The sequence below is a fragment of the Clytia hemisphaerica genome, unplaced genomic scaffold (genome assembly GCF_902728285.1).
Source record: "Clytia hemisphaerica strain Z4C2 unplaced genomic scaffold, Clytia hemisphaerica genome assembly, whole genome shotgun sequence".
Classification (NCBI taxonomy): Eukaryota; Metazoa; Cnidaria; class Hydrozoa; order Leptothecata; family Clytiidae; genus Clytia; species Clytia hemisphaerica.
Genome location: NW_027104209.1, coordinates 397,126 through 421,029, shown reverse-complemented (window position 1 = coordinate 421,029; position 23,904 = coordinate 397,126). Strand labels below are relative to the sequence as shown.

General features: G+C 35.6%; 2 protein-coding genes and 1 long non-coding RNA gene across 5 annotated transcripts in view; 2 read left to right on the top strand and 1 right to left on the bottom strand.

Moving 5' to 3' along the window:
• LOC136815495 (probable 3',5'-cyclic phosphodiesterase pde-5) overlaps positions 1-23,904 on the top strand; it is a 53,576-nt gene that overhangs the window by 3,481 nt on the left and 26,191 nt on the right. The window contains exons 2-6 of one of the 3 annotated variants that reach the window (XM_067071948.1): positions 5,503-5,615; positions 6,950-7,036; positions 7,533-7,853; positions 8,080-8,247; positions 8,903-8,934. In XM_067071948.1, coding sequence (XP_066928049.1) covers positions 7,535-7,853; positions 8,080-8,247; positions 8,903-8,934 — 519 coding nt within the window. In that variant the 5' untranslated portion in view covers positions 5,503-5,615; positions 6,950-7,036; positions 7,533-7,534. Of the gene's footprint in view, positions 1-5,502; positions 5,616-6,949; positions 7,037-7,506; positions 7,854-8,079; positions 8,248-8,902; positions 8,935-10,511; positions 10,620-23,904 lie in introns of those variants that run through there. The other 2 variants (XM_067071947.1, XM_067071951.1) reach the window with 2 other exon arrangements.
• Positions 2,980-4,032, top strand: LOC136815497 (large ribosomal subunit protein mL55-like). Its single transcript, XM_067071953.1, has 3 exons — positions 2,980-3,067; positions 3,400-3,452; positions 3,673-4,032. The coding sequence occupies exons 1-3, from the start codon at positions 3,011-3,013 to the stop codon at positions 3,935-3,937; spliced, it is 375 nt and encodes a 124-aa protein (XP_066928054.1). The 5' UTR covers positions 2,980-3,010; the 3' UTR covers positions 3,938-4,032.
• Positions 12,670-13,091, bottom strand: LOC136815498 (uncharacterized). The gene is made up of 2 exons (XR_010847725.1): positions 13,014-13,091; positions 12,670-12,726 (listed from the first exon to the last, which is right to left on the bottom strand). It is a non-coding gene; the product is annotated as an uncharacterized lncRNA (long non-coding RNA).

Sequence of the window (23,904 nt, the reverse complement as noted above, 5' to 3'; positions counted from 1 at the left end):
ATAGCTTCAATTTCTCTTGCCTGAGGAAGGTTAAAGTTTTGCCTCTAGCCCTTCGGGCTTGAAACTCACAATGGTTATACCATAGTATTGCATAGCTGTCAACTCTCCGAAATTCCCCCTATTTCTTGGATTATCAGGGAAGATTTTTCCAACTTGGAGCTCTCCTGCATTTTTGTGAGGCGAAGCTGACAGCTATGGTATTGTTATGGTATCAATCAGCCATAGAGTGCAGAGGGGTTGAAGCCCCCCCCTGAAGGTTCAGCCCCCCCCAGAGATTTAGCCCCCACCAAAATACGAAATAGACAGCCCCCCTACCAAAATACACAAAAAACAAAAATGTTAGAATGGAAAAAATTTCAAACAATGCAAGGTCTTCATTTTGCATGTCCACACAAGAGAAAGAGATACCAAATGTATAATGTCTTCTTTGAAATTCTAATCAACAAACGTCAATAGTACGACTTCATTATTAAACCGGGGGGGGGGGGGCACTTAAGGTTTAAATGCCTACCAGACGTTCGGCCCTTAAGGGTAGGTTTTTCATAGTTCAGCTAGTGCACTGTAAGGATAGGAAATTACAAAACTGCATTGAACTGCACTGTAAGGGTGGGAAATTGTGATAAAAGGCCGATTTTTTGGTAAAATTGGCACAAAATTGGTCAATTTTAGAGGAAAAATTCCACATTTTCTTGGAAAATTTTGAAAAAGTGCACTGTAAGGGTATCAAAAATAAGAAGTAAGAAAAATTTCTTAGTTCTTGGAAAAGTTGTTAGGTTAGCCCCCAGTCAACAGACCTAAACAAATAGCCCCCCCCCCCTGAGTAAGTAGCCCCCCCCTGATCTTAGGGAAAAAGAGCCCCCAACCAGAACTTTAGGCTCTAGCCCCCCCCTAAGAGCCAGGGGGGTTGCATTCTATGTCAGCTCAAATATTAAGAATTTTCCACAAAATGATGATGACGAACCAGAACCTTGCTCCAAGATGGAATTGAATGAAAGGAGCTGAAAAATTATTTGAATCAAATTGACTGGAATGACAAACTAAGCAGTGATGATCAACAAGATATCCTAGAAATAATATCAACCAAATCTGGCTGGATAAATTAAAAAGCCATATTCCAGCAGAAAAAGTCTAAAGTCTTTTGCAAAAGTCTTTCAATGATTCCAAGTGTTACATTGAAGCTAAAGCGATTAACTCAATAAAGAAAAAGAATGCAATGGCATTTTGCAGTTTTCTTTTACATTCGCAGCAGTCTTTCTAAATATCCTGTCTTAGCGAATCTTTTATAGTCCCTCTTTTCTCAAAAGGATATCTGTAGATTATCTTTAATGAATGAGGAATGAAGCGTGAACCATCCTATTTTCACTTAAAAAAATAAACAGCAAACATGAAACCATTAACAATCTCACAGGATTTTGAATTTGGCAAATAAAAATAGACTGTATAATTATACCCTTATTAAAATCATAAAGGCTGGTGAGTCCAGTCAAAACACAGATTTGATCTGTAGCGTCACGCTTCACCTTTATTGTAAGTTTTTCTCCCCGAACGACACGTTGAGACTCACGGCTCGAAAGCCTATTCGTATTCGCCTAACAAAAAGGGGAAAATTTGACAATAAAGCATGGGAAATTTTGTAATTTCAAAAAACAGATGAAATATTTTGCATACTGTGTATATGTGTATATATTATGTGTATATACAAAATATTGGAAAAAAGGACGAAAAAGATATTATTATTATTTTTTTTTTGAAAAATGCCAAAAAGGAAAAAAAACTTTCAAACCAGGGAAACAATTCCATAATTTCCCACAGAATGCGAAAAATAGAAAAAATCTTATACTGGGAAACATTTTTATAATCTGAAAGATGTTCATTAGATAAAAATTTTGAAGGAAAATCCCATAGATTTCCAATCTTTTGGAAATTTTTTTCCGGTTTCTATAGGCACATGGAAAAATGGAAAATTTTTTTTAGTTTTAACGCCAAAAATTTTCCACACTTTTAAAAACTCACAGAAGAAAGTTTCCAGTTGATGATTAAAAGTCTTTAATGTGGGTTATTTTCAATTGTACACACCTATATTCTATGCGATAAATATTATAGTTATCATTCTTCATAGAGCGAGCTGTCAGCTTAAAGTTGTTTTGATGGAAATTCAAAATAGGCACTGATAGAGGCCTTCTAAGGGGTTTCACTGACCGGTTAAGTCATTGTTATAGGAGAGCAGATGTAAATATACAGGCAAGATTAAAGTTTTTTATTTGTGAAAGTTGACAAAAACGCCCTGTCGGTTTTTCAAGAAATTAGATCTCTCTTTCATCCAAACCAACAAAATGGGAACAAAACATCAGAATCCCGGAACATAATAATAAAAACACTTCATCATCAAAACTCATCAAAGTATAAAACCAAAGACAAAAAAGTAAAAGAGTAGTAGACAAAGACCTAGCAACAGTGCTATTTATTTTTGCAACCATATTGTTTTGACAGTAGAGATCAGTATGGCCTGATTACCAATACACTTCTGATACGGCCGATGCTTTCCTATGGCAAGGAGAATTGAACGATGTACGCGTTATTTCCTCAACATTTTTCCAATAAACAATGTTATTTACCTGGGAAAAGAATGTTCTACTGTTTCCAAAAGGATTACTACATATAAAAAAAACTCAAATTGGGTATGTAAGTTCGTATACATCAAATTAAATCTAACGGAGTTAATTTGTCCTATCATTTCCCGGGATATCTTTCATATATTTATTATCTCCCAAATATTAGCGTCACAGGTTACGGAGGGTTTACTCATTCATGGTTAGCAAGATGGCACATTTTGGGTCAGTGCAATCTTTCTTTAAAAGGTTGGCACTTCTAAGAGGGCTGTGCTGATATATAGGAAATACTGTTTACTTAAACATACTGCAATGATGCAGTTTGTATATAATGTTACACTCTTTTTCTGTTTTTCTTTTTTCCTAGATTCATTTTCTTAAATTTAAAAGTAAATTAAAAGATGATAAATACATTTAGAACCATCGAGAGATTTGCTGGTTTGCAAAATATCAACAAGGTAAGAGCTCTTTCTCACGGCAGCTGGTAACTAGATCTGTCATTATTTGAAATTGCTGTAGCTACAGTAAAAATAATATTTAATTTTATTTATTAATGTTATTGTGGAAAATCTTTTTCAGAATTTCCCTTCTTACTACTTGCGGATACTTTCCATCTGGTCTGCAAAATCTTAAAAAAAACCTACTCAGACTTTGATAACTTTGATTTGTTATCTTCACTTGATGTGTAACTAGAAGTATGAAAAAGTAATTCGAACCAATAAGTTGCTATTTAGTTTTCATAAATTTATCATTTTATTCTTTAATCAGATTTTTTGATATTTTATTTTAGGTCTGCTTGTGTCAGCATTTGCAAACAAGACAGTCCAGCTCAAGTGGTGTAAGGTAAGTTCTCTGAAAGAAAACTATATTCAGAAATAAAGAATCCTCTGTACCATTGTATTTATTCTTTTGAAAATATTCTTGTTTTCAAAATTGTTTCTTGTTCTAAACACCCACAGTGACTCATTGACACATTGTAATCAATTACTGCTAGCGCTGAGAAGAAATAGAAACATAATTTGGTGAATTTTATGTTATTTCTTTTACCGATTATATTTTTTAGCTTGGTGAAACCAAAGAGAGAAAAATATCCTTTACAATACAAAGTACGCGTTATAAACCAAGATGGATCTTCATACTTTACCAGATATCACAAACCTATAGGAGTAATTCAACTACCGCTTGACCCAAAAACTCTAACAGAAGAACAATTGAAAGCACGTCATCGTAAACAACAAAGTGAAAAGAAAATCAAGATTAAAGAATATAAGGAAAATGTCAAATTTGACCGTAGAGCCATGGCTAACATAATGAGGAAGAAAAAATAATACATATTAAACTTGATAAATTTGAATTCTATAAGGATGTTATTTTATTGTCTATATCTAGAGTATTGAATGGAAATATTTTGTTATCTGGAGAATCCATGGCAGTTTTATTTAGCAGGTTGCTGATATCCGTCTAATGAACCCTAATTCCTATCAAGAAGGAATTTTGTTGGAATTTTTTCAGGCAATTTATTAATTTATTTGAACTTCTTTCAATCAAAATTTTTCCAAATTGGGCTAGGATATGATTTCTGAGAAAATTACCAGGACTTTTCAATGTACTTTTTTTGAAACATTTCAAAATTTTAAACCCTCTCCCCTTCCCCCAGGTTTATCTATTTAATGATTTTGAATAAGATGGATGTAATTTGTCAATTCAATGATATACTTTAGGCGTACAAACTTTCGTGAGCAGAAACTTTCGCGAGGACGAAAAATCGCGCAATTCACGACATTTACTTTCGCGAATTTAACGGAAAAATATTTTTTGCGAGCATAAACTTTCGCGAATCAAGACGTAAAATTGAGAATTTTCACATGAAAAATGGCTCAGAGGGACAAATACTTCTTGGATTGGTTGAAACATTTGGCTGTTGTCTTATTAGTCTTTTAGCAGGCTAAAAAGTGCCATAAAAGTTAAGTTTTACAGATTTTCTATTTTGTCAAGAATTTTTCGCGAGCATAAACTTTTGCGAATGGCCCTTCCTAGAATTTTTAAAGACATTTACTTTCGCGAAAAGGGCCAAAATTCGCGAAAATTGCGAAAGTTTCTGCTCGCGAAAGTTTGTACGCGTAAAGTACTGCCTCAGCTAATAATTTGTTGATACTTTTTTTGTTTTCATGACGAGGTAAAGACCCAGTTTAATTTTGGTAGGTCTGTAAAAGGGCAATTTTACAATCTATGGTGGACTGAAAAACACTTCGAAAAATACTTCACTTATACACGTATTCAAGTAATGTTACATTTGTCACGAATGATGACATGTGGCTTTCCCTATCTACTTCGTGCTATACAAAGCGTAACAAGCGACGATTTACACATTTCATACTACACTTCCATGACTATTTGAAACATAACCTCACTTTATTATGAATGCGTGTCATACTATCATACTAAACTTACACATCACCCTCTACCATGATAACACAATACAAAGTGTTTTTCAGTCCACCATAGATTGCAGACTTCCCTGTAAAAGTTCATTAAGTTTTTTAATGTGTGATCTGTATATCTTGTTTTTTTGTGTCTGGATAATCTCTATGGTAGCAAAAGTAAACAGTATCTCAAACCAAAGTTAAAGAATTATTACAAAGGCCTATTAGATACATAATTGAAGAAAAAACAAAAACTTCTTCGTTATATTAATATCAATTTTATCAAATTTACCACCTGCTAGAAAAACTCTTTTGGTCTGGTTTTTGTGTCTATCACTTTTTTCCCCTTTTTTCAGCAATTTAAGATTAGAACTAATATTTCATTCTTTTTTTTCTTTCCTTACAATATATAATTTTCATATTCATTTTTCCCTTCTTTTCTTTTCCTCTCTTCTTTTTTTTCAATTCAGGAGAGATGGATATGGGTCACAAACAGAAAGTTGTACTTCGGTTATTTTCTTCCTGATTTTGGATGCAATGTGAAATTTAGTGATTAAAACAAGTGTTGTTTTTTCATTCAAAAGTAAGTTGTTATCTAGAGTATATTATGTTTATTCTTGGAAAAATATTTCTTAGTTACCATTGATGAGTTCCAGGAATCTGATTTATATAGTACAGTGTGTCCAGAAAAACTTTTATATAAAATAAAATTCTCAAAACTGATTAGCTCACTAGAGTTTAAAAGAATATATGTACTCTCAGGTTCCAAATAAACGGGGGGGACCTAATTGCCAGGGGGTTGGAAATTGTAATTACGAAAACCCCAAAATAAGGTAAATATAGGCTAAAATCAGGCTATTTAGAGCAGAATAAGGGACCTTCTCTTTGAAAATTTTCGAAAAATTAACAAGCGGGGGGCCGTTTATTTGGAACCATGGGTTTTTGAAAAATGATTTGAGAAATTACATCACAAATATCCGGACAAACTGTATAGGTTTCCCAAATTGACTGAATTCTTTTTCTCAATTTGCCAAGTTTGCATGTTTAGGTTGGTCTTCGCCGAAATTGTATGGTCAAAAATAATCTCTATGATAAAAACATTTTTTATATGGGTAAACTATATAACATCATAAGGCCTCCATGGCCAAAATATTAAGAACAAGTAAAGAACGTTTTAAGGCTTTATGGACTCTAGAACACCTAATTTCCCAAGAAATTACACAAAAAGACTCACAAAATTTTGCAATTTTTAAGAACATTTTGATAACAAGTTAAGACAAATTTTTATGAAATATTCTTATAAAAGAAACATGTCCTTTTTTTATAAATCTAAATCATTGGGTTAAAACTATTTTTACTAAATCTGACTAGATTTTAGAATATTCAGAAAATATATGGAGTGTGGTATGGGTTGATCAGCTACACGTTTTTTTATAAGAACATCCAGAATTTTTGAAGCCTTCGAATGTTCTTAATTTTTTGGGCTTTAAGCCTAAAACTGTTCTTAGAATGTTCTTAATTTAAGTTTTAGAGTCTGCAAAGCCTTAAAATGTTCTTTACTTGCTCTTAACATTTTGGTCATTGTTCTTATATAGTTTTTTTCTTATAAAAAAACGTGTATGAGTGGAGTGGAGTGAGACAATTTGACTTGCAGGTTTGTTGTTAAAGCAATCCTGATAGTGTGCTTGAGTGTTTTAAAAAGGAAATTTTTACGTTTTTTATGTAATATTAGATGGACTAAAAAAGGACTGCCCATAATTTTCTCCTTGTTTTACTACCTTCCAATAAAAACATATTGTCTTTGCCTTTTCCTTAATTACTTATCTGTGAATTTTGGCACATTAACTACAGTTATTTCTTGCTTGTGAAACAAATATCATTGTTTCTTTTCTTCATTTTCTCTCTTTTTTCTAAAAGGTCGTGAAAGTTCGGTTCATGTTCAAAGTAGAAGCAAGAAAAATGTGGTTTCATGAAGCGTTTCTTTGAAATTCTCTAACCCCAAAGGTAAGGAATATTTCTTCTTGAACTGTTGTAATAAAAGTGTGAAAGAAACAATTTATTTTTATGTGCTTAAAATCTCTGTTTTTACACAACAGAATGAAATACTTTTGGGGTTTTCACAAAATGTTAAATGCATTTTATCTTTATCAAAGTAAATTGTGAAAGTCTACACAAAATTCTTCAAACTTATACGAACACAATATAGATAATCTGATATGTCGGTAAGCCCCTTAGTCTGTTTTAAAAAAAACACTGCTCTTTTTGCCTATGGTTGTAATTTTTTGCTAGCTTCTTTCCTTGCTAATATTGAACAATAGGTAAAATCGATTTGCTCAGGTTTTGATTCTGTTAGCAAACACACCTCTTGGGATTTTTTTCACTCTTGGGACTGATTTCATGACGCAAGTGTTCATACTAGAAACAATACCAAAAGAAACTAATCATCGACAATACTTTGATCATTTTATTTTTAGGTTTTTTTCTTCCACTGCTCTTTAAGATATGTCAAGCCCTTTAAAACAAGTGGGTAGCCGCCGTTTACCACCCATCAAGGGTGGAAGCAATCCTGGATCCGCCTCTGCATCGCCTCACAATAGTCGGAAGAAAATAAGCAAGTCAGCGGGTGGTGGATCATCACCAATCATATTCAAAGATAATGAAAATCGAAAATCACCAAGAAGTCACCATATTGATATAGAGAGTGCTTTCCAACAAGGTCCTTTTAGATCGCCGTTGCTCGATTTCAAACAAACTTTAACAGCAGGGCTATCACCACCTTTGAAGCAAACTAAATCTACAGACCCAACTATATTTTTACACGGTAAATCTTGATTTTCTAAAGCTTGAGTGTTTTTTTTTCGACATTTTTATTTGGAGAAGGCTGCAATTTTGTTGGGGATTTCTTTGCTCCAGTATGTCAAAATACGTGAGAATGCTTTTTTAATTACAATTTTTGTTTTGTTAGTTTACTGTAATTTCATTATTTATTTTACATGGTTGGTTTTAGATTTACCATTTTCAATCAAATTTTCGTTTTACTTTTTCAGATTTAAGTTTGATAGACCCAGAAATCATTTTTGTGTTTTTGAAAAACCATCCTTCGCTGATTCAGCAATACGTCAGTGATTACGTCACACGAGAAGATATAGAAGAGTGGTTGGACATCAAAACATTGGAAAAATACCATGAACGACTTTCTATCACCAGTTTTGATGGTATAAACTTTTGAATTTGAAGTCCCGAAAGGGTTATGATTAGTTTCCTTTGATGGAAATGGGCTTTCCCAGATTTATTTAAAACTTAGAGAATTCCAGTTATTTTAGACTGATTTTTCTATAGTCTTACGAAATTTACTCCTTACCCCCTCGGAATAAAAATGAATCTCGACAAGGGGGTATGCGTTTTTTTCTAGAAAAGGCCAACAAACAAACCCACTTATTATTTTCTATTCATGACGCAATGCTCGATGAAAAACAATGTATTGTCGTAGCTTTAGTGCGTAATTTAAGGCTTCTTTCTTTTTTTCTTGCTCATGACAGTTTCAAAATTCGAATCTAGCTCTTCCAGGACGTTGTTGTAATTTATGCGCATCATGAATCGTGAATCACTCAAACCCTCAATCATTTAAACTATGAAAGATTGTAGATGCAAAAACTGTCTTAACAACAATTATATTCTCATTGGACTATATAAATCTCTCGAGTTGTGAAGGTCTTCGAGTTATCGGGGTTCGACTTATGATACTCTGAGTCCACATTTCGACCTGTGTGGATGTCTGGGGAGTCCTAGGGATTTCGCAATAAAAGGGATTTCTATATGCCCTTTAACGTAGATTTCTAAATGTTCATTATTTCCATTACTTCTTTTTAGGTTGTGGCATCCCACCTGCTGCCAGCTGGAGGGTGAGTCTTCTGTTATTACTTTATCTTTAAAAAGGGATAATCAGATGTATGAGATATTTGGCCTGTAGAAACCTTCTATTCAAACTCGAACCCAGACCCTTAGCCCGTTTTTTATGATTCTAATAGTCCATCACTAAAGTCAAAAAGTGGTGCAAGGGCTCTGGATACAAGATTGATCCATCGTGTTCCTGAAGTAAAACCTCCAAGTTTTTTGTCTTTAACTATTTTCCAAAACCGAGATAGCACAAATTGAAAATTTCTAAAAATGGGCTCTTACATGGTTCGTAAGTTGAAATTCTATTGTTTTCTTGCTAAAGGTCCAGAATGATAACTTTGCTTATGCAAAAATAGGCAGATTTTGCTCATTATCTAATTACCCTTTCCAATCTTTATCTTCAGTAAGTGTGACCTGAGGACTAAACGAACAACTATTCTCATCGTAATCAATATTGCTGCTCCGTTTTCAAAATCAAATTTTTTTTTTAAATTGTGTTCAGGATTAATTCTTCAAACTAATTATGTTAATGGGCTTTTCCAGGAAAAAAAATCTTTGTAGAGCGTGTTAATGTTTTCCTGAAAAATCTAAGGGGGGGGGGGCAGTAAAACTTCTTGAAAATTCCAGGAGGGCCTCCTAAATGAAAGCAAAAATCTATGTGAGGTTCCTGAAAATTATTCGAAAATTATAAGAAATTATTTTGCCTAAAAATTCAGATCCAGGGGGTTGCCTTTATGAAAATCTCGAGAAAATATACAATAACCGCGAGTTTCAGCCTAAAATTTGCTTGTTTTCATTGAAAAAAGCGTTTTAAAAAACTTAAAATGGCGCAAATGGACGAACAGATTACAAGGGAAAGTTCAATACCACCTGCTGGTCGACTAAAGCGAATGAGAGAGATCTGAAAATAAAAATTGGTACAACTACTTCACTTTTTCATTGCAAAAATGATTCCTTTTTTCCTCTTTCTCAGAGTACTGTAACATTTTAGATCTTCAATGTATTTCTTTTTCTTTTGGGAACCCTTGCTTTTTTTATCCAATATATTGAAACTTTTGATTATTTTTTCTTTATTTTTAATATTTTCTTTTCCTAGATCTTCTTTATTTTAACCGTCTGAACTTTTTTGATCAATTTCATTTTTACTTCTTTATTTCTTTTCATTTTGATATTTTCTTTGCTATTTTTAGTAGTTTAAGGGCCCTTTTGACACCGTGATAAAAGTTACAATATTTTGTAGTAGCTACACTTCTATATATATTTTCTTTGGACGCGGTTTTTTGGTTTTCATTATTTTTTTAGTTAAAGAATACATTAACAAGTAGAAAGACTATTCCAATCTTTGTGTTTTAAATCGATCAAAACGATCAAAAACACCAATATTTATTTTAGTTCCTCTTCAAAAAAAGCTTTAATATTTTACAATATATTATTCCTCATTTTTCTATTTCTTTTTCTCTCATCACTTCTTATGATATTTTTTTTATATAATTCATCACCCAAAAGTATGAAGTACGTGTTGAAATTCCATTGAAGAGATTGATGGAATTTTTTTTGTTTTTTTGGGATCGATTTGTATAGAAGTTTCAAATTTGTGTATTATTTAGCTTAGTAATTATAAATTTCCTTGATCATGACGTCAACTTCGAACTCTGGACACAAACAATATTTTCTACCATTTGATTTCAAGGTGAGAGCTTTTACAGTGCTTTGGATATTCATTTGAAGTTGTTTTTTTTCAATTTCTTAGTTTTCTCTAGGTTAAGTTTGGTTAAGTCAAACGGATATTTCTACTTTCTTAAGAATCAGATTGGGCTAAGGAATTGGTACACGTTTTTTTATAAGAACATCCAAAAATTCTGAAACCTTCGGGTGCTCTTAACTTTTTGAGTTTTAAGCCTGCAAATGTTCTTAACATGTTTTTATTTTCCCCATTTTTTTGAGTATTTTTGTCCATTTTCTTAAAAAATCGGGTGTTTTAGAGTCCGAGAAGCTTTAAAATGTTCTTTTAACATGTTCTTAACATTTTGGCCATCGAAGCCTTATGTTTTTATATAGTTTGTTCTTATAAAAAAAAACGTGTATGCTAAGATTATACATTTCACATGGCTTACATGCTTTATAGTTTGATTGTTACAGAAAATCTGTTATGCCTTATCGGTTGAAGATTCCTCCGTAAAAATTGAAATTCTTTACCAATGATTTTTTTTAAGCTGGCGATTATTTTTTGACCGATGATTAAAATTTTTCCCGACGAATACGTTGTTACTTTGAACATTTTTTGTAGAAAATTTAATATGATATTTTAGCCCAAAGATTTTCAGTTTATGTGTATAATGTGTTTTAAAAGAAGTTCACTCAATCAAATCCTGTTCTTGGTCTCATTGCAACTTATTAAATTCTGCTGTTGCATCATGTTTCAAATTTTTTCCTTAATCTAGCAGCCTTAACCTGTCCACTTTTAGTCAAACGCAAATACATTATGACAAATGAAAAGAATCTGCAATTAAACGAAAGTTGTGTGTAGGAGAGCTAAAAACTAGCCCTTACTACACCCCTGTCTCACAGCTTCGGTGGATTTTTTTCCGTCAGTGGGGACATCGAAATCTCAATGGGGATAGAAATTCCATTGTTCCAAGCTTTAAAAATCGAGTGTGGATGGTTTTGGAATACATTGAATTTTGAATGGGGAAGACATCAAGATCAGTTTCCCACTGGAGACGAAATTGTGGCCAAATTTTCCAGTTAGGCTTATGGGTCCAAGCAGGTCTGTGACACAGGGGCGTGTTACTGTACTAGCAGAACTATCCGCTTTACTGTTAGTTCTAAATGATACATTTTCAATTACAATGACAGGCCTCCCATTTGTCATAAATTCCTAAATTTTTACAAATTTTCACCAATTTGGTAAAAATGTCATAAATTGTCATGAATTTTGAAGATTTGTCATAAATTTCATAAATTTCTTACAAACTTTCCCATCAATCACTCTAGTTTAATTAAGTCATTCTTTAGAAAAGATCAACTTTTTATCGATCTTCAGCCAGCTCTAACCACGATTATAGAATTTTTACATAGATTTCACAACACTTTAACCCATCTATATATTAATAGCCGTAGTCTGTATGTGTGTTTTTTGTGTGTCACTTTCGTTTTCGCAAGCAATGTTTTGTTCTTTTAAAAGATGACTTTTGCTTCTTGCTCCACAAATGTGTTAAATCAGATTCGCGCCGTTTTATAAAGACTTTGATTGAGTTGTTCGATAAGTTTGTTTTGATTGATAGATTAGACTTTTTCTTTTTTTTCTCTCTTTTCTTTTGTTTTATGTTTTCGAATGTAATTTATAACGACCTTATTTGATTTGAGACATTCGAATTCTTTTCAAAACAAAAGAAAATCTTTTAAACAGAATCTGTTAAAGAAAAGAACAAATATAAAATAAAACATAAGAATCATAAGACAAGTTTGTTAGAACAACAGCAACATTAAAAATACATTCAAAAGGCGGTAAAAACTAGAGTTCTTTCTTCGTAAAAAGGGACCTTTAAACATCTATGTCGATAATTATTTTGCTGTAAATCTAAGTAAATCATTGTTGAATTTGAAAAAATATGACGAAGTTATTTTATAAGAACCAACATAAAATTGCGCTATCACGCTATGGCTGCAAGCTGACTTTCGGCCCTGTTGCGGTGTCAGACTACACACAAGTAGGGGATGTTTGTAACTTTGCAAAATGATTTAGATCAGCATGTCAGCTATCTTTCTTTCATTCATGTGATTACAAGAGGTTCAAACTGTAAATAGAAATTAAGACAAACATAAGTAACTAGAAACAAATAAATAAAAAAGAACTAAATTCTAAGACTAGAATGTGAAAAATGGCTAAGTCCAGATCCTGTAAGAAAGGCATCTGGGAAAATGTATAGCTATCAAGATATCAAAATATATTGTAAAGAAAACTAAGAAAAACTTAACCTAACTTAACCTGTGCCTCAACACTGGACTGATGAGCTGATGAGGCAAACAAAACAAAATGTGGCCATGCAAACAGAAAAGCAAAAGGAGTGGCTGAAAAACTTACCAAATTGGCCACATGTGTGAGCTGGTGAAAAGTAAAGCCAATGTGTACACAAACCAACATATAGACAAGTCAGTCAATGTAACAGAAAATGGTGCAAGTGTAAATGTAAACAAATTCTAAGTCTCAAAATTTGTTTCTTCTTCTCATGTTTGACATGTTGACACTTTCATGTCTAACACAAGAGTGTCACAAAAAGTGAAATCAGCTCAATTTATAGTGTGTCAGAAAAAAGGAGAGAAACTAATTAAATGGTAATTAAAAAATATAAACGTTTTTCCTATAAGCATAACACTATGTTAAGAACATCATTTTATAAGAAAAAATGTGCTTATAAATAAAATAAAGTGTTTTGTGTGATTTTTCATAGATTTTCTATAAGAAGTAACTAGGAACAAGTGAAATTTTCTATAAATAAAATTTTAACAAAATAAATTATTTTCTCTTTTTCAAACCAGAAATAGGAGTTAATTTTATCATTAACTCAGTTCATTTTACACTCCCCCCAAAAGGGAAAATCATTTATCTCAAATTTAAATCAATATCTTTAGCCACTTTGCCAAGCCCAGTCATTACATCCGAATCGTCTGCTCGATGGATAATGATTAAGCCACGCACGGCCCGATGTGTCGTCCGAAATACGTTTTCGTTTGGGTTTTGATACCTGATTGTTGCTTTCCTCGGCATACCGTCAGTTGAGTTGTCAAGTTCAACAACTTGACCATACGTGTAAGTTTTGCAGATTACAGAATCTACCTTTTGAAAGATGATGATGTCACCAACGTTGATTGAATCGCTTTTAAACCATTTCGTTTGGTGCATGAGTTTAGGGACATGGACCATAAGCCATGCTTCAAACCATGCTTCGTATATCTTCTCATTTTCCTTCATGACTTTTGAAGGATTTTGAGTTGTGATCATGATGCCATCAGGGTTGCGATCGTTATTCCGTCCAAGCAGCAATCGGTTTGGCGTAATCAAATCCATCACTTCAAAGTCTCCGGTGATATTACCGACTGCCAATGGAAGGTTGTTGATTGTGTTTGCAATTTTTGCTGATAGGGTCTCCCATTGCATAAGTGATAATCTTTCATTGTGGGCGTTCTTTTGGATGGAGATGTCCACTTGTGATCATGATGCCATCAGGGTTGCGATCGTTATTCCGTCCAAGCAGCAATCGGTTTGGCGTAATCAAATCCATCACTTCAAAGTCTCCGGTGATATTACCGACTGCCAATGGAAGGTTGTTGATTGTGTTTGCAATTTTTGCTGATAGGGTCTCCCATTGCATAAGTGATAATCTTTCATTGTGGGCGTTCTTTTGGATGGAGATGTCCACTTCTTTGATTTTGCGTTCCACCTTTCCATGCATGTTGTGGCCTTGTACAGGGCACAATTCAAAGTCAACGTTTCTTTTCTCCTTCAGTTGGAATTTGATGTCACAGAAGTTCAGTTTCATGTCTTTACATCCTTTGACTAGTTGAGTACCCTCGTCACAAAGAAGTTTGGCAGGGAACCCATGGTCGCAAGCAAATCGAGTAAAGGCAAGAATAAACGCTGGTGCTGAATAGTTGTCCATTAGTTTGATTGAGATGGCAGATGTTGAGCAGCAGCATAGAACCAATAACCATACTTTGACTGTTGTACGTTTGTGATGTGGATGATACGCTTGATATGGACCAGACAAGTCAATCTGTGTATGATAGAATGCTGGTGCTATCGTCAGGTTGTAGATGGAGACAGGGCCCATTGCCATGTCAACTGTACGTTTCATGAGGTAACGACACCTCTCACAAGATTCGCGTACTTGCTTCACCAGTTGTCTTCCTTCAATGATGTAGGCTTTCATCATGACAAAGCGATGTGTTGTCTCAATGCCAGAATGTTTTGCTGTGGGGTGATTCCAATGAACATCCATGACGATTGATAATGCAATTGGTGAATTTTTCTCCAAGATGGGAACACAAAACAAAGTTTGACTCAAGTCTTTCATGGCATTTGTGTATTTTCCGACAATCGTCACTTCTTGCTGTGGAAGGATACGACCAGTGTAGATGAGGATGCCATTCTTTTCCTTTGATATCTTGTGATATTTGGGTGCTTTGAGAAACTTCTTGACTTCCAGAGTACCTTTACGAAAGAAGTACTCCTCTGCATCTGTTTCTTTGTGAGTTTTTGATTTCCATATCTTCATGCAGATGAACTTCAGGACAATGTTGAGGACACGGATCACTCTTTGAAAGCTGTGTCTGTTTGGGTCGATGATGTATTTGGAAGATTGGTATCTCTTCTTGAGTTCGGATAACCACTCAGATGTTGTTACGTGAACATCAAACTGGTTGATGGATAGTTCTTTCTTGGCTTCGACTATCTCCTGATTGTCCAATTTTATCTCATTTGCACGTTTTGCTGGAAATTCAGAGATAGGTAGTTGCATCCAAGGTTGACCGTTTATCCATTGCGAGTGTTGATCAACGTCACTGATTGTTGCACCCTTTCTGGTGCCAACATCAGCAATCATCTGTTTCGATCCAACATGGAGCCACTGATTCTTGTGCGTGAAACGATGAATCTCAATGACTCTGCTTCTAACCCATTGTTTCAACATCTTTTGCTCGTTTGAAATCCAATGAAGAGATATCTGGCTATCTGTGAACTTTAAGGATGATTTGAAGAAGGATCGGAATGAGCGGCGAACAATCTCTCCTGTGTGAGCATTGATTAGTGATGCAAGTAGTTCTGCACGTGGAAGAGTCAGATCCTTTGGAACCATCCTTGATTTGGCAAAAACCAATTGAGAAGAGTATGATCCATCTTTACGAAGAAAACGACCATAGATGCAGATGCACATTGTTGTCTTGCTAGCATCACCAAAGTCCAAGGTCTCCACATCGAGTGAAACAGCATCAGCAGGTACAACAAGTCGTTGGAATCTTAACTGGTCGATTTTTGTGATTGTGTCAAAATGAGACAGCCAGATTGGTCTTAGCTCATCTGGTATTGGGTCATCCCAGTCAAGCTGTCTGTCGCACAAGTCTCGTAGATCGATCTTCATGGCGGCCACCAATGGTGCGATTTTACCAAGAATGTCGAAAACTTCGGCAACTTTAGATGAGCAATGTCGTCGAGTTAGCACGTTAGGGATTACATTCGAAGTCTGTGTATTCTTCTTGCCTCTGCGTTTTGGCGCAAAGTTCAAATCTTGAATTGACAATGATAACTCGTCAGTTTTGGAGAACCACTTCATTCCTCCGACACCAACAAAAACACCGTCTTCTGTTAGATGTGATGGTGGATCTTCTCCAGATATGGTGATGCCTTTCAGATTGAAAGCACCTTTTGATGTCACAATTTGTAACTCATCAGCTCGTTTGTGAGCTGCTTCAATGGTGTGATCGCCAGTGATACAATCGTCCACATAAACGTCATGTTGGATGATTTCATTGACTTCTGGATATTCCTCTTTGTTCATCTCAGCAATGCGTCTGAGGGCGAATTCTGATTGATTCCCACTTGATTTGATCCCATAAATCAAAGTCTTGATGACTTTTTCCTTTGGAATCTTGATTGGATCTAATTCTTCCTGCCAAAGGTAACGTTGAAGTGTCCAATGGTCTTGATGCAATTTGACTGTGTTGTACATCTTGCTTACATCACTGTGTATTCCTACTGGACGAATTTGAAATCTGATCATGATCTCTTGAAGCTTGTTGAGGTTGTTACTTCCCTTTGCCAGAATGTCGTTCAGACTCAGTCCTGATGCTGTTGCTTGGGAAGCGTCAAAGACGATGCGGCATGGAGTGCTGATAGAAGAAGGCTTCCAAACGGCTCGCCAAGGTATGAAATTTTGTATGCTACTTGATTGCAGCATTTCCTGTTGGGATGATGGGAGATCTTGAACGTAACCAACGTATCCCAGTGAATGTAGTTTTTTCTCAGATGCAAGTATGTCGAGCTTGTCCTGTTTGTTCTCAGGTTTTCCAAGTTTCCTGAGCTGTTGATTGTAGACTTTCATGGCAATGTCCTTGTTTGGAGCCAGTCTTGATGGATCTTTGATGAGCGGAAGCATGGCAGTTACAGTTTGAGTGTTGGAATCGATTGTAATCGATGAATTGATGAGTTCTTGCTCAGCTTCCTCTTTGATGCTTATCATCTCAATACGTTCTGATTCTTTACATGATTTGCAATTCCTACACTTCATACAACGATAAGTGATTGTGCCTGATGATTCAACTTCGTCAAAGCGTTTGAGTTTGTTGGTGAAGGATAATCTCTTGATGTCTGGATTTGTCTGGATACCCCATCTGTAGAGTTTGAGTTGATCAGTGAAGAAATTGAAGGTTTTTTCCTCAGTGAAGTATGTTTGATGAATTGCAGTGAAGATTTCATGTGGTCCTCCGATCACACCTCTTCCACCGTCAAAGTTGTTGAATACAGATTCGTAAATTCCCAGACCAGATGGTAGTTGGAAGATAAGCTTAGGATGATAGCGAATGAATTTCATACCCACCATCAGGTGTACATCCCCACCAACTGTGGCTGCTGGCTTTGGAAGCATTGATGTAGATCCACTTGCGGTGTATGCCTGCTGGATATCTTTCATGACGTCTGTCAGTGGATATTGTGGGAATGTTTCTGTGATGGATTCCATACAGATTCCTGAGACGAGGGCTTCTTCTCCATTGAACATTGGTAGTCGAACACTGTATTCACCATGTGTCGTCATTGTTGATGTGCAGCCAACTCCTCCAATGCGTTTTGGTTGTGCTGAGAGTTGAGTTGCGTTGCCACCAAGAAGTGGGATTGCTGACTTCTTGACGATAAAGTCAGAACATCCATTGTCGAAGAATAGTGTCAAACGATTGTTGTTGATGTTGATTGATTGAAGAAGATAGATTCCTCTCTCATCCTTGTCTTCTGGAGTTGACTTCGTTGGGAAGGCTGAATAGTAGATGCTGATGTCCTTGGCAAATGTTGGAAGGTTGGCGTTCTTCATGTACCTGTCTTTGAAGCGTTGAAGGACTTCTTGATTTGCTGGTAGGCTTTTGTGTTCCTCACAGACAAGAACATGCTTGCGGATGGGATACTTCGCATGGGATTCATGTGGGCAGATGAACGTATCTTGACATTTCCCATCTCGATGTCGTCCAGTTGAACTGCTGGCACCAGGAAACAAGCATTGATGACAAAATGCCTTCTTTCGGAGGAAGGAATATCGGTTTGCAGGTGTCATCTCAGCAAATTGCTTGCAGGTGAAGTATTGAATGAGTTGCATCTTGTTAGGTCCAATGGTTGCCACGTGATCATTGCTGCCAATGGAACTGTCGCATACAGAACATGTTGGATCTTGAGGTGGGCCATTCTGATAGGTGTTGCCTGATGATGAACCTTTGTTGCCACGGTTACCTTTTTGATCTTGTCGAGGTGGCTGTCGTTTCTTCTCAGGTGCTGAGCTGTAGATAAGAACTTTCTGCTGTTCAAGCTGCAATTCCTTTTCGAGGAATTGGATGAATCGTAACCAGGTGGTCTTTGGTGAAAGCGTGTCGTTGGAGATTGAAGTCAGCCATCTTGTCAATCTAGTGGAGCCAATGGTACGATAGATTTGATTCAGACCATCACCGTAGAAAAGATGTTCTTCGATTTGGTGCTGTTCAGCTAGTGAAATCAATTCCTTTAGTGTATTGATAAGGTTGTTCAGAGTGTCGATTAGATGTTCTGAGTCTTGTCTTCGACCAAGAGATTCATTTTCGATGATCGTTTTCAGCTTCTTTGCAAGTAACAGTTTGGTGTCTCCGTAGGCAGACTTCAGCCGGGCCCAGATGACGTTGATGTCTTCGAGGGTCTTGACAAGAGATAAAGCACCTCCTTTTAGCAGATTGTTCTTTAGCAGATCAGGTAGCATATGATGTGGAGTTGTTCGTTTGTATATCTTCTCGAAGGCTGTCTGAAATGTGTAGATGTCCATTGAACTTTCATACCCCGAGAATTTGTCCAGTTTGATGTTGAGCTTGGATTCATCAAATGTCCGTTGTTTGTAGACGTCTCTGGAAATGATTTCCTTGTCAAGGTCTCCTTGATATTTGGTCTCAGATTCGCAAAGCTTTTTCTGGGCTATGCCGATTTTATCAAGTTCAGTGAGAAGCGTTGGATCAGTGATATCTTGTTGAAGTAAACGTTCATACCTCTCTGAAATAGTGATGACAGTGTTGTTGATAGATGTTGATGCCTCCTTGAGTTGAATGAGATTTGCGTCACTCAAATCCTTGAAGTCAGATATCAGGGATGGCTTGATGTTGTCAATCGTTTGCTTGATTGACCCAATGCTCAGCTTGGCGCGTTTTGCTTTGGCATCATCGGATATCTTTGTTGAATCCTGTTCATTTTGATTGAGTTGTCGTTTGTACGCGTGGGAAGTAGTCACAAACATCTTGATTGAATCGAGGGTTGTTTTGATGAATGATAAGAGTTTGGTTTCCTCTGGAGTGGGCTCTTCAGATGTCATATTGTTGATAACATCCAAACGATGCTGACGCAATAAAGCACGTATCTCTTCCAATCTTTGAAGAATATTGTTCAGTTCTGTTAGCGGACAGCCAACTACTTCTACTTCATCGACAATGTCGCCTACTTCTTCTGACATGAGGATAACTTTGTTCATGACAGATGCCATTGTGAATAAGGGATTTGACGTTTCCGCTCTGATAGAGTCGATTGAAGAAATCAATTGTTCAAGTGATGAAGAATGAGTGTCGAGTGATTGTAAAGTAGTTTCAAGCGTAAGTTTATTTACCTCAATTGATTTGATAATGGGTCGTAGAGTGATGTCGTCAAAGTTTAAGTCAGACGGCAAGTTATTTGAGTCAGTATATTGTTGATGAGATGAATCAAATACAGATTGTTGATGTGGGGGTTGATCGACTACGGATCGGAGTTGTGAAGATTGATCAGCTACGGATCGGAGTTGTGAAGATTGATCAGCTACGGATCGGAGTTGTGAAGATTGATCGGCTACGGATCGGAGTTGTGAAGATTGATCGGCTACGGATCGGTTTTGTGAAGGTTGATCGGCTACGGATCTGTGTTGTGGAGATTGATCGGCTACGGATCGGTCTTGTGAAGGTTGATCGGCTACGGATCGGTTTTGTGAAGGTTGATCAGCTAGGGATCGTTGGTGTTTGGGAGGAACCTTCTTCCCAGTAGTACCATAAACTGCAAAGTCGTATGGTTCGATGTGTCGGCGTGGTCTACCAGACATACAGGTTGCACTTTGTTTGAATGTTGCGGTGTCAGACTACACACAAGTAGGGGATGTTTGTAACTTTGCAAAATGATTTAGATCAGCATGTCAGCTATCTTTCTTTCATTCATGTGATTACAAGAGGTTCAAACTGTAAATAGAAATTAAGACAAACATAAGTAACTAGAAACAAATAAATAAAAAAGAACTAAATTCTAAGACTAGAATGTGAAAAATGACTAAGTCTAGAACATGACAAAATGGCTAAGTCCAGATCCTGTAAGAAAGGCATCTGGGAAAATGTATAGCTATCAAGATATCAAAATATATTGTAAAGAAAACTAAGAAAAACTTAACCTAACTTAACCTGTGCCTCAACACTGGACTGATGAGCTGATGAGGCAAACAAAACAAAATGTGGCCATGCAAACAGAAAAGCAAAAGGAGTGGCTGAAAAACTTACCAAATTGGCCACATGTGTGAGCTGGTGAAAAGTAAAGCCAATGTGTACACAAACCAACATATAGACAAGTCAGTCAATGTAATAGAAAGTGGTGCAAGTGTAAATGTAAACAAATTCTAAGTCTCAAAATTTGTTTCTTCTTCTCATGCTTGACATGTTGACACTTTCATGTCTAACACAAGAGTGTCACAAAAAGAGAAATCAGCTCAATTTATAGTGTGTCAGAAAAAAGGAGAGAAACTAATTAAATGGTAATTAAAAAATATAAACGTTTTTCCTATAAGCATAACACTATGTTAAGAACATCATTTTATAAGAAAAAATGTGCTTATAAATAAAATAAAGTGTTTTGTGTGATTTTTCATAGATTTTCTATAAGAAGTAACTAGGAACAAGTGAAATTTTCTATAAATTAAATTCTAACAAAATAAATTATTTTCTCTTTTTCAAACCAGAAATAGGAGTTAATTTTATCATTAACTCAGTTCATTTTACAGGCCCTGCCCCTCGGACCCTTAGCAGAATAAAGAGGAGAAGAAACAAGGGAAATTGTGTGAATTTTAATTCACTTTTTGGGACTAATTTGACCAAATTTCTATCTTTCTGGGGGCAAACAGTTGAAATTTTCCTACTTTTCCGATACTTAGTGCGACTGAAGTTTGACTTTCCGATTTTTCAAACTGCCATGTTTCAAAGAAGGCACCCTTAAGGCCGGCACATACCCATAGCCTTCTCTTGCCTAAGTACCCCCCCCCGGGCTGCCTTTTTTCGACGAATCTCGTGTCGTGGTTATTATTTCACTCCGCTTATCTTGGCATCAAAGTTTTCCTAAACATCAAGAACTACGGCAAATGTAACGCGAGCGAAGCGAGAAAAAAGATCTAATTGCAGAGCCGTCTCGGACGTCGCTGGTCGCCGGTATGGTGTAATTTGGGAATGACGCCCTTTCTGGCATTTTTGCCAGAAAAATCTTTTTCAAAATATGGTTAAAAGATACGTCACCCGGGAGGAATAGAGTCAAACTTTGAAGAGAATTCTTCCCTTTAATTTTGATTTCATCGTGTTTAAGCCATCTTCCCAACATCCAAAGGACTTTAAATGCGTCCAACAAACAGCTCGGGTACCAGCTAGTATCTTTATATTGTAACTTTTGGTCAACCAACATGATGTTAGATTTGTTGTTAATCCTGGAAAGCGGCTGAGGCTGAGAATGCTAGACTGAAAAAAAGTTGTTGTTGTTTAAAGTTTAAAGGCTGAAGTGTTTGTGTTTTTCTGAACCAGAGGATGTCAGTGGAACCATCGAACAGTCGAACCATCGAACAATCGAACTAATCGAACTAAACGAACAATAGCTGTTCGATTACCGAACCTCATCAAACAGTTATTGAACCGAGAAATCCTCATAAAGTTCAATTGTGTTCGATAACTGTTCGATGTGTTCGTTTTCAATTCCATAGACATCAACCTCTCGTTCTCAGGGGCTGCCATAAATGCACCATCAGGATGGGGCAGAAGTAGTTGGCGCCCACCCCGTAAAACAAACAGCATTATTTAAGATCTACAAACTAATAGAACTCTATTTAAACTCTAAACGAACTTAAACAAACAATATATTATTATCGAACTATAATCGACAGTAATTTCAGGTAAAGTTCGATTACTGTTCGAATTGGTTTGGTAATCGAACAGTTATCGTTCAATTAGTTTGATGAAATTCGATTGTTCGATTACAAAAATTGGTTCGATAACGTTCAGTTGACATCGTCTGGTCTGAACCCAAGTTTTGCATTTTATGCTTCCTTTTATGTTATTGTTCATTAAGTTATTTTGATTAAACAGATAATGAATACAGTGTCACAATCTGCTTTTACTGGACTTGAATTCATAGGGCTTAAAACCTGTTAAACAATAATTTGAAAGAGGGCAAGAATTTTTTGTCATAAAAATGTCCTAACTTTTGTTGAATAAATAAATAAATTTTACACCCAAAAATGTCATAAAATGTCCTAAAAAAGCATTAAAAACTGTCATAAATTCATAAAAAAATTAGCTAAATCAAAAGTGGGAGACCTGCAATGAAATTCCACGTTTTTTTATAAGAACAACCAAAATTTTTGAAGCCTTTGGATGTTCTTAACTTTTCGAGTTTTTAAGCCTAAATGTTCTTAACATGTTCTTATTTTCACCTTTTTTTATCATTTTTACCTATTTTCCTAAGAAATCGGGTGTTTTTGAGTCCGCAAATCGTTTAAATGTTCTTAACTTCTTCTTAGCATTTCAGCGATCGAAGCCTTATGTTCTTATATAGTTTGTTCTTATAAAAAGTTTCGTGTTTCAAAGAGAAACATCTTTTCACAAAATGTGTCGTGAGAGGAAAATCGATTAGCACTTGATCGAATTGCCATTTTTTTAGACCCTGTATATTATAAGAACTTGCCCTTTTAGTCTCTCTCCTTCTATTCATTCTAACTTTCTAACTAGACGATGCTATCGTCCGTATAATATATTATTATGATATAACATAGTTTGTATATTGTAAAACGTAATATGTTTCGCGGCGGATAGAGTCTGTGTTTAAGACAACAGACTACCCCCGAAAAAAATCCTGTCTTCATGTTTGTTCCTCTTTGATGAAACTCGTCTTAGACTATAGCATAGTCTACTTTCTAACTCGATACAGTAATGCCAAAATGTTTCAATAATCTAATCTTCGTTCTCCTCCTGGGTATTTTGAAATATATTTCCCAACGATGTTTCACTGCATGTCTTTACAGTTTGGCAAAATTTATCTTATGTAATTGGTATTTTTGTCTCGATACTCCGTCCAATACACGTTTTTTTAAGAAACTAGTTTTACCAAGCAGCCTCAATGTTTTTTAAGATATCGGCCTTTTTAGCCTTATATGTTTCTTACATGTTTCTAAATTTTTCTGACATAATCAGCCTCATGGAAAGCTCGATTGGAAGGTTCTTAAAAGAAACCGAATTTAAAAAATGTTATTTTCTCATTCTCAGCCTCAGCATGTTTCTTAGATATTTCTTAGTTTTTAGGCATTCTGAGCCTCATGCATGTATCTTAAAAGTGTGTTTCTTAAAAAAAAAACGTGTATATCTTATGTAATTGATACACGCAACAGTTAAATTCAATTCACACTTTCTTACTCCATCCATCTCAAAACACTTTAAAGGCTTGC

What these genes read in the sequence shown, in the direction of transcription:
- LOC136815497 (XM_067071953.1), top strand. Translation starts at nt 3,011, where the DNA reads ATGATAAATACATTTAGAACCATCGAGAGATTTGCTGGTTTGCAAAAT. An exon ending in GTTTGCAAAATATCAACAAG is followed by an intron (nt 3,068 to 3,399) that starts GTAAGAGCTCTT and finishes ATTTTATTTTAG; the next exon opens with GTCTGCTTGTGTCAGCATTT. An exon ending in TCCAGCTCAAGTGGTGTAAG is followed by an intron (nt 3,453 to 3,672) that starts GTAAGTTCTCTG and finishes TATATTTTTTAG; the next exon opens with CTTGGTGAAACCAAAGAGAG.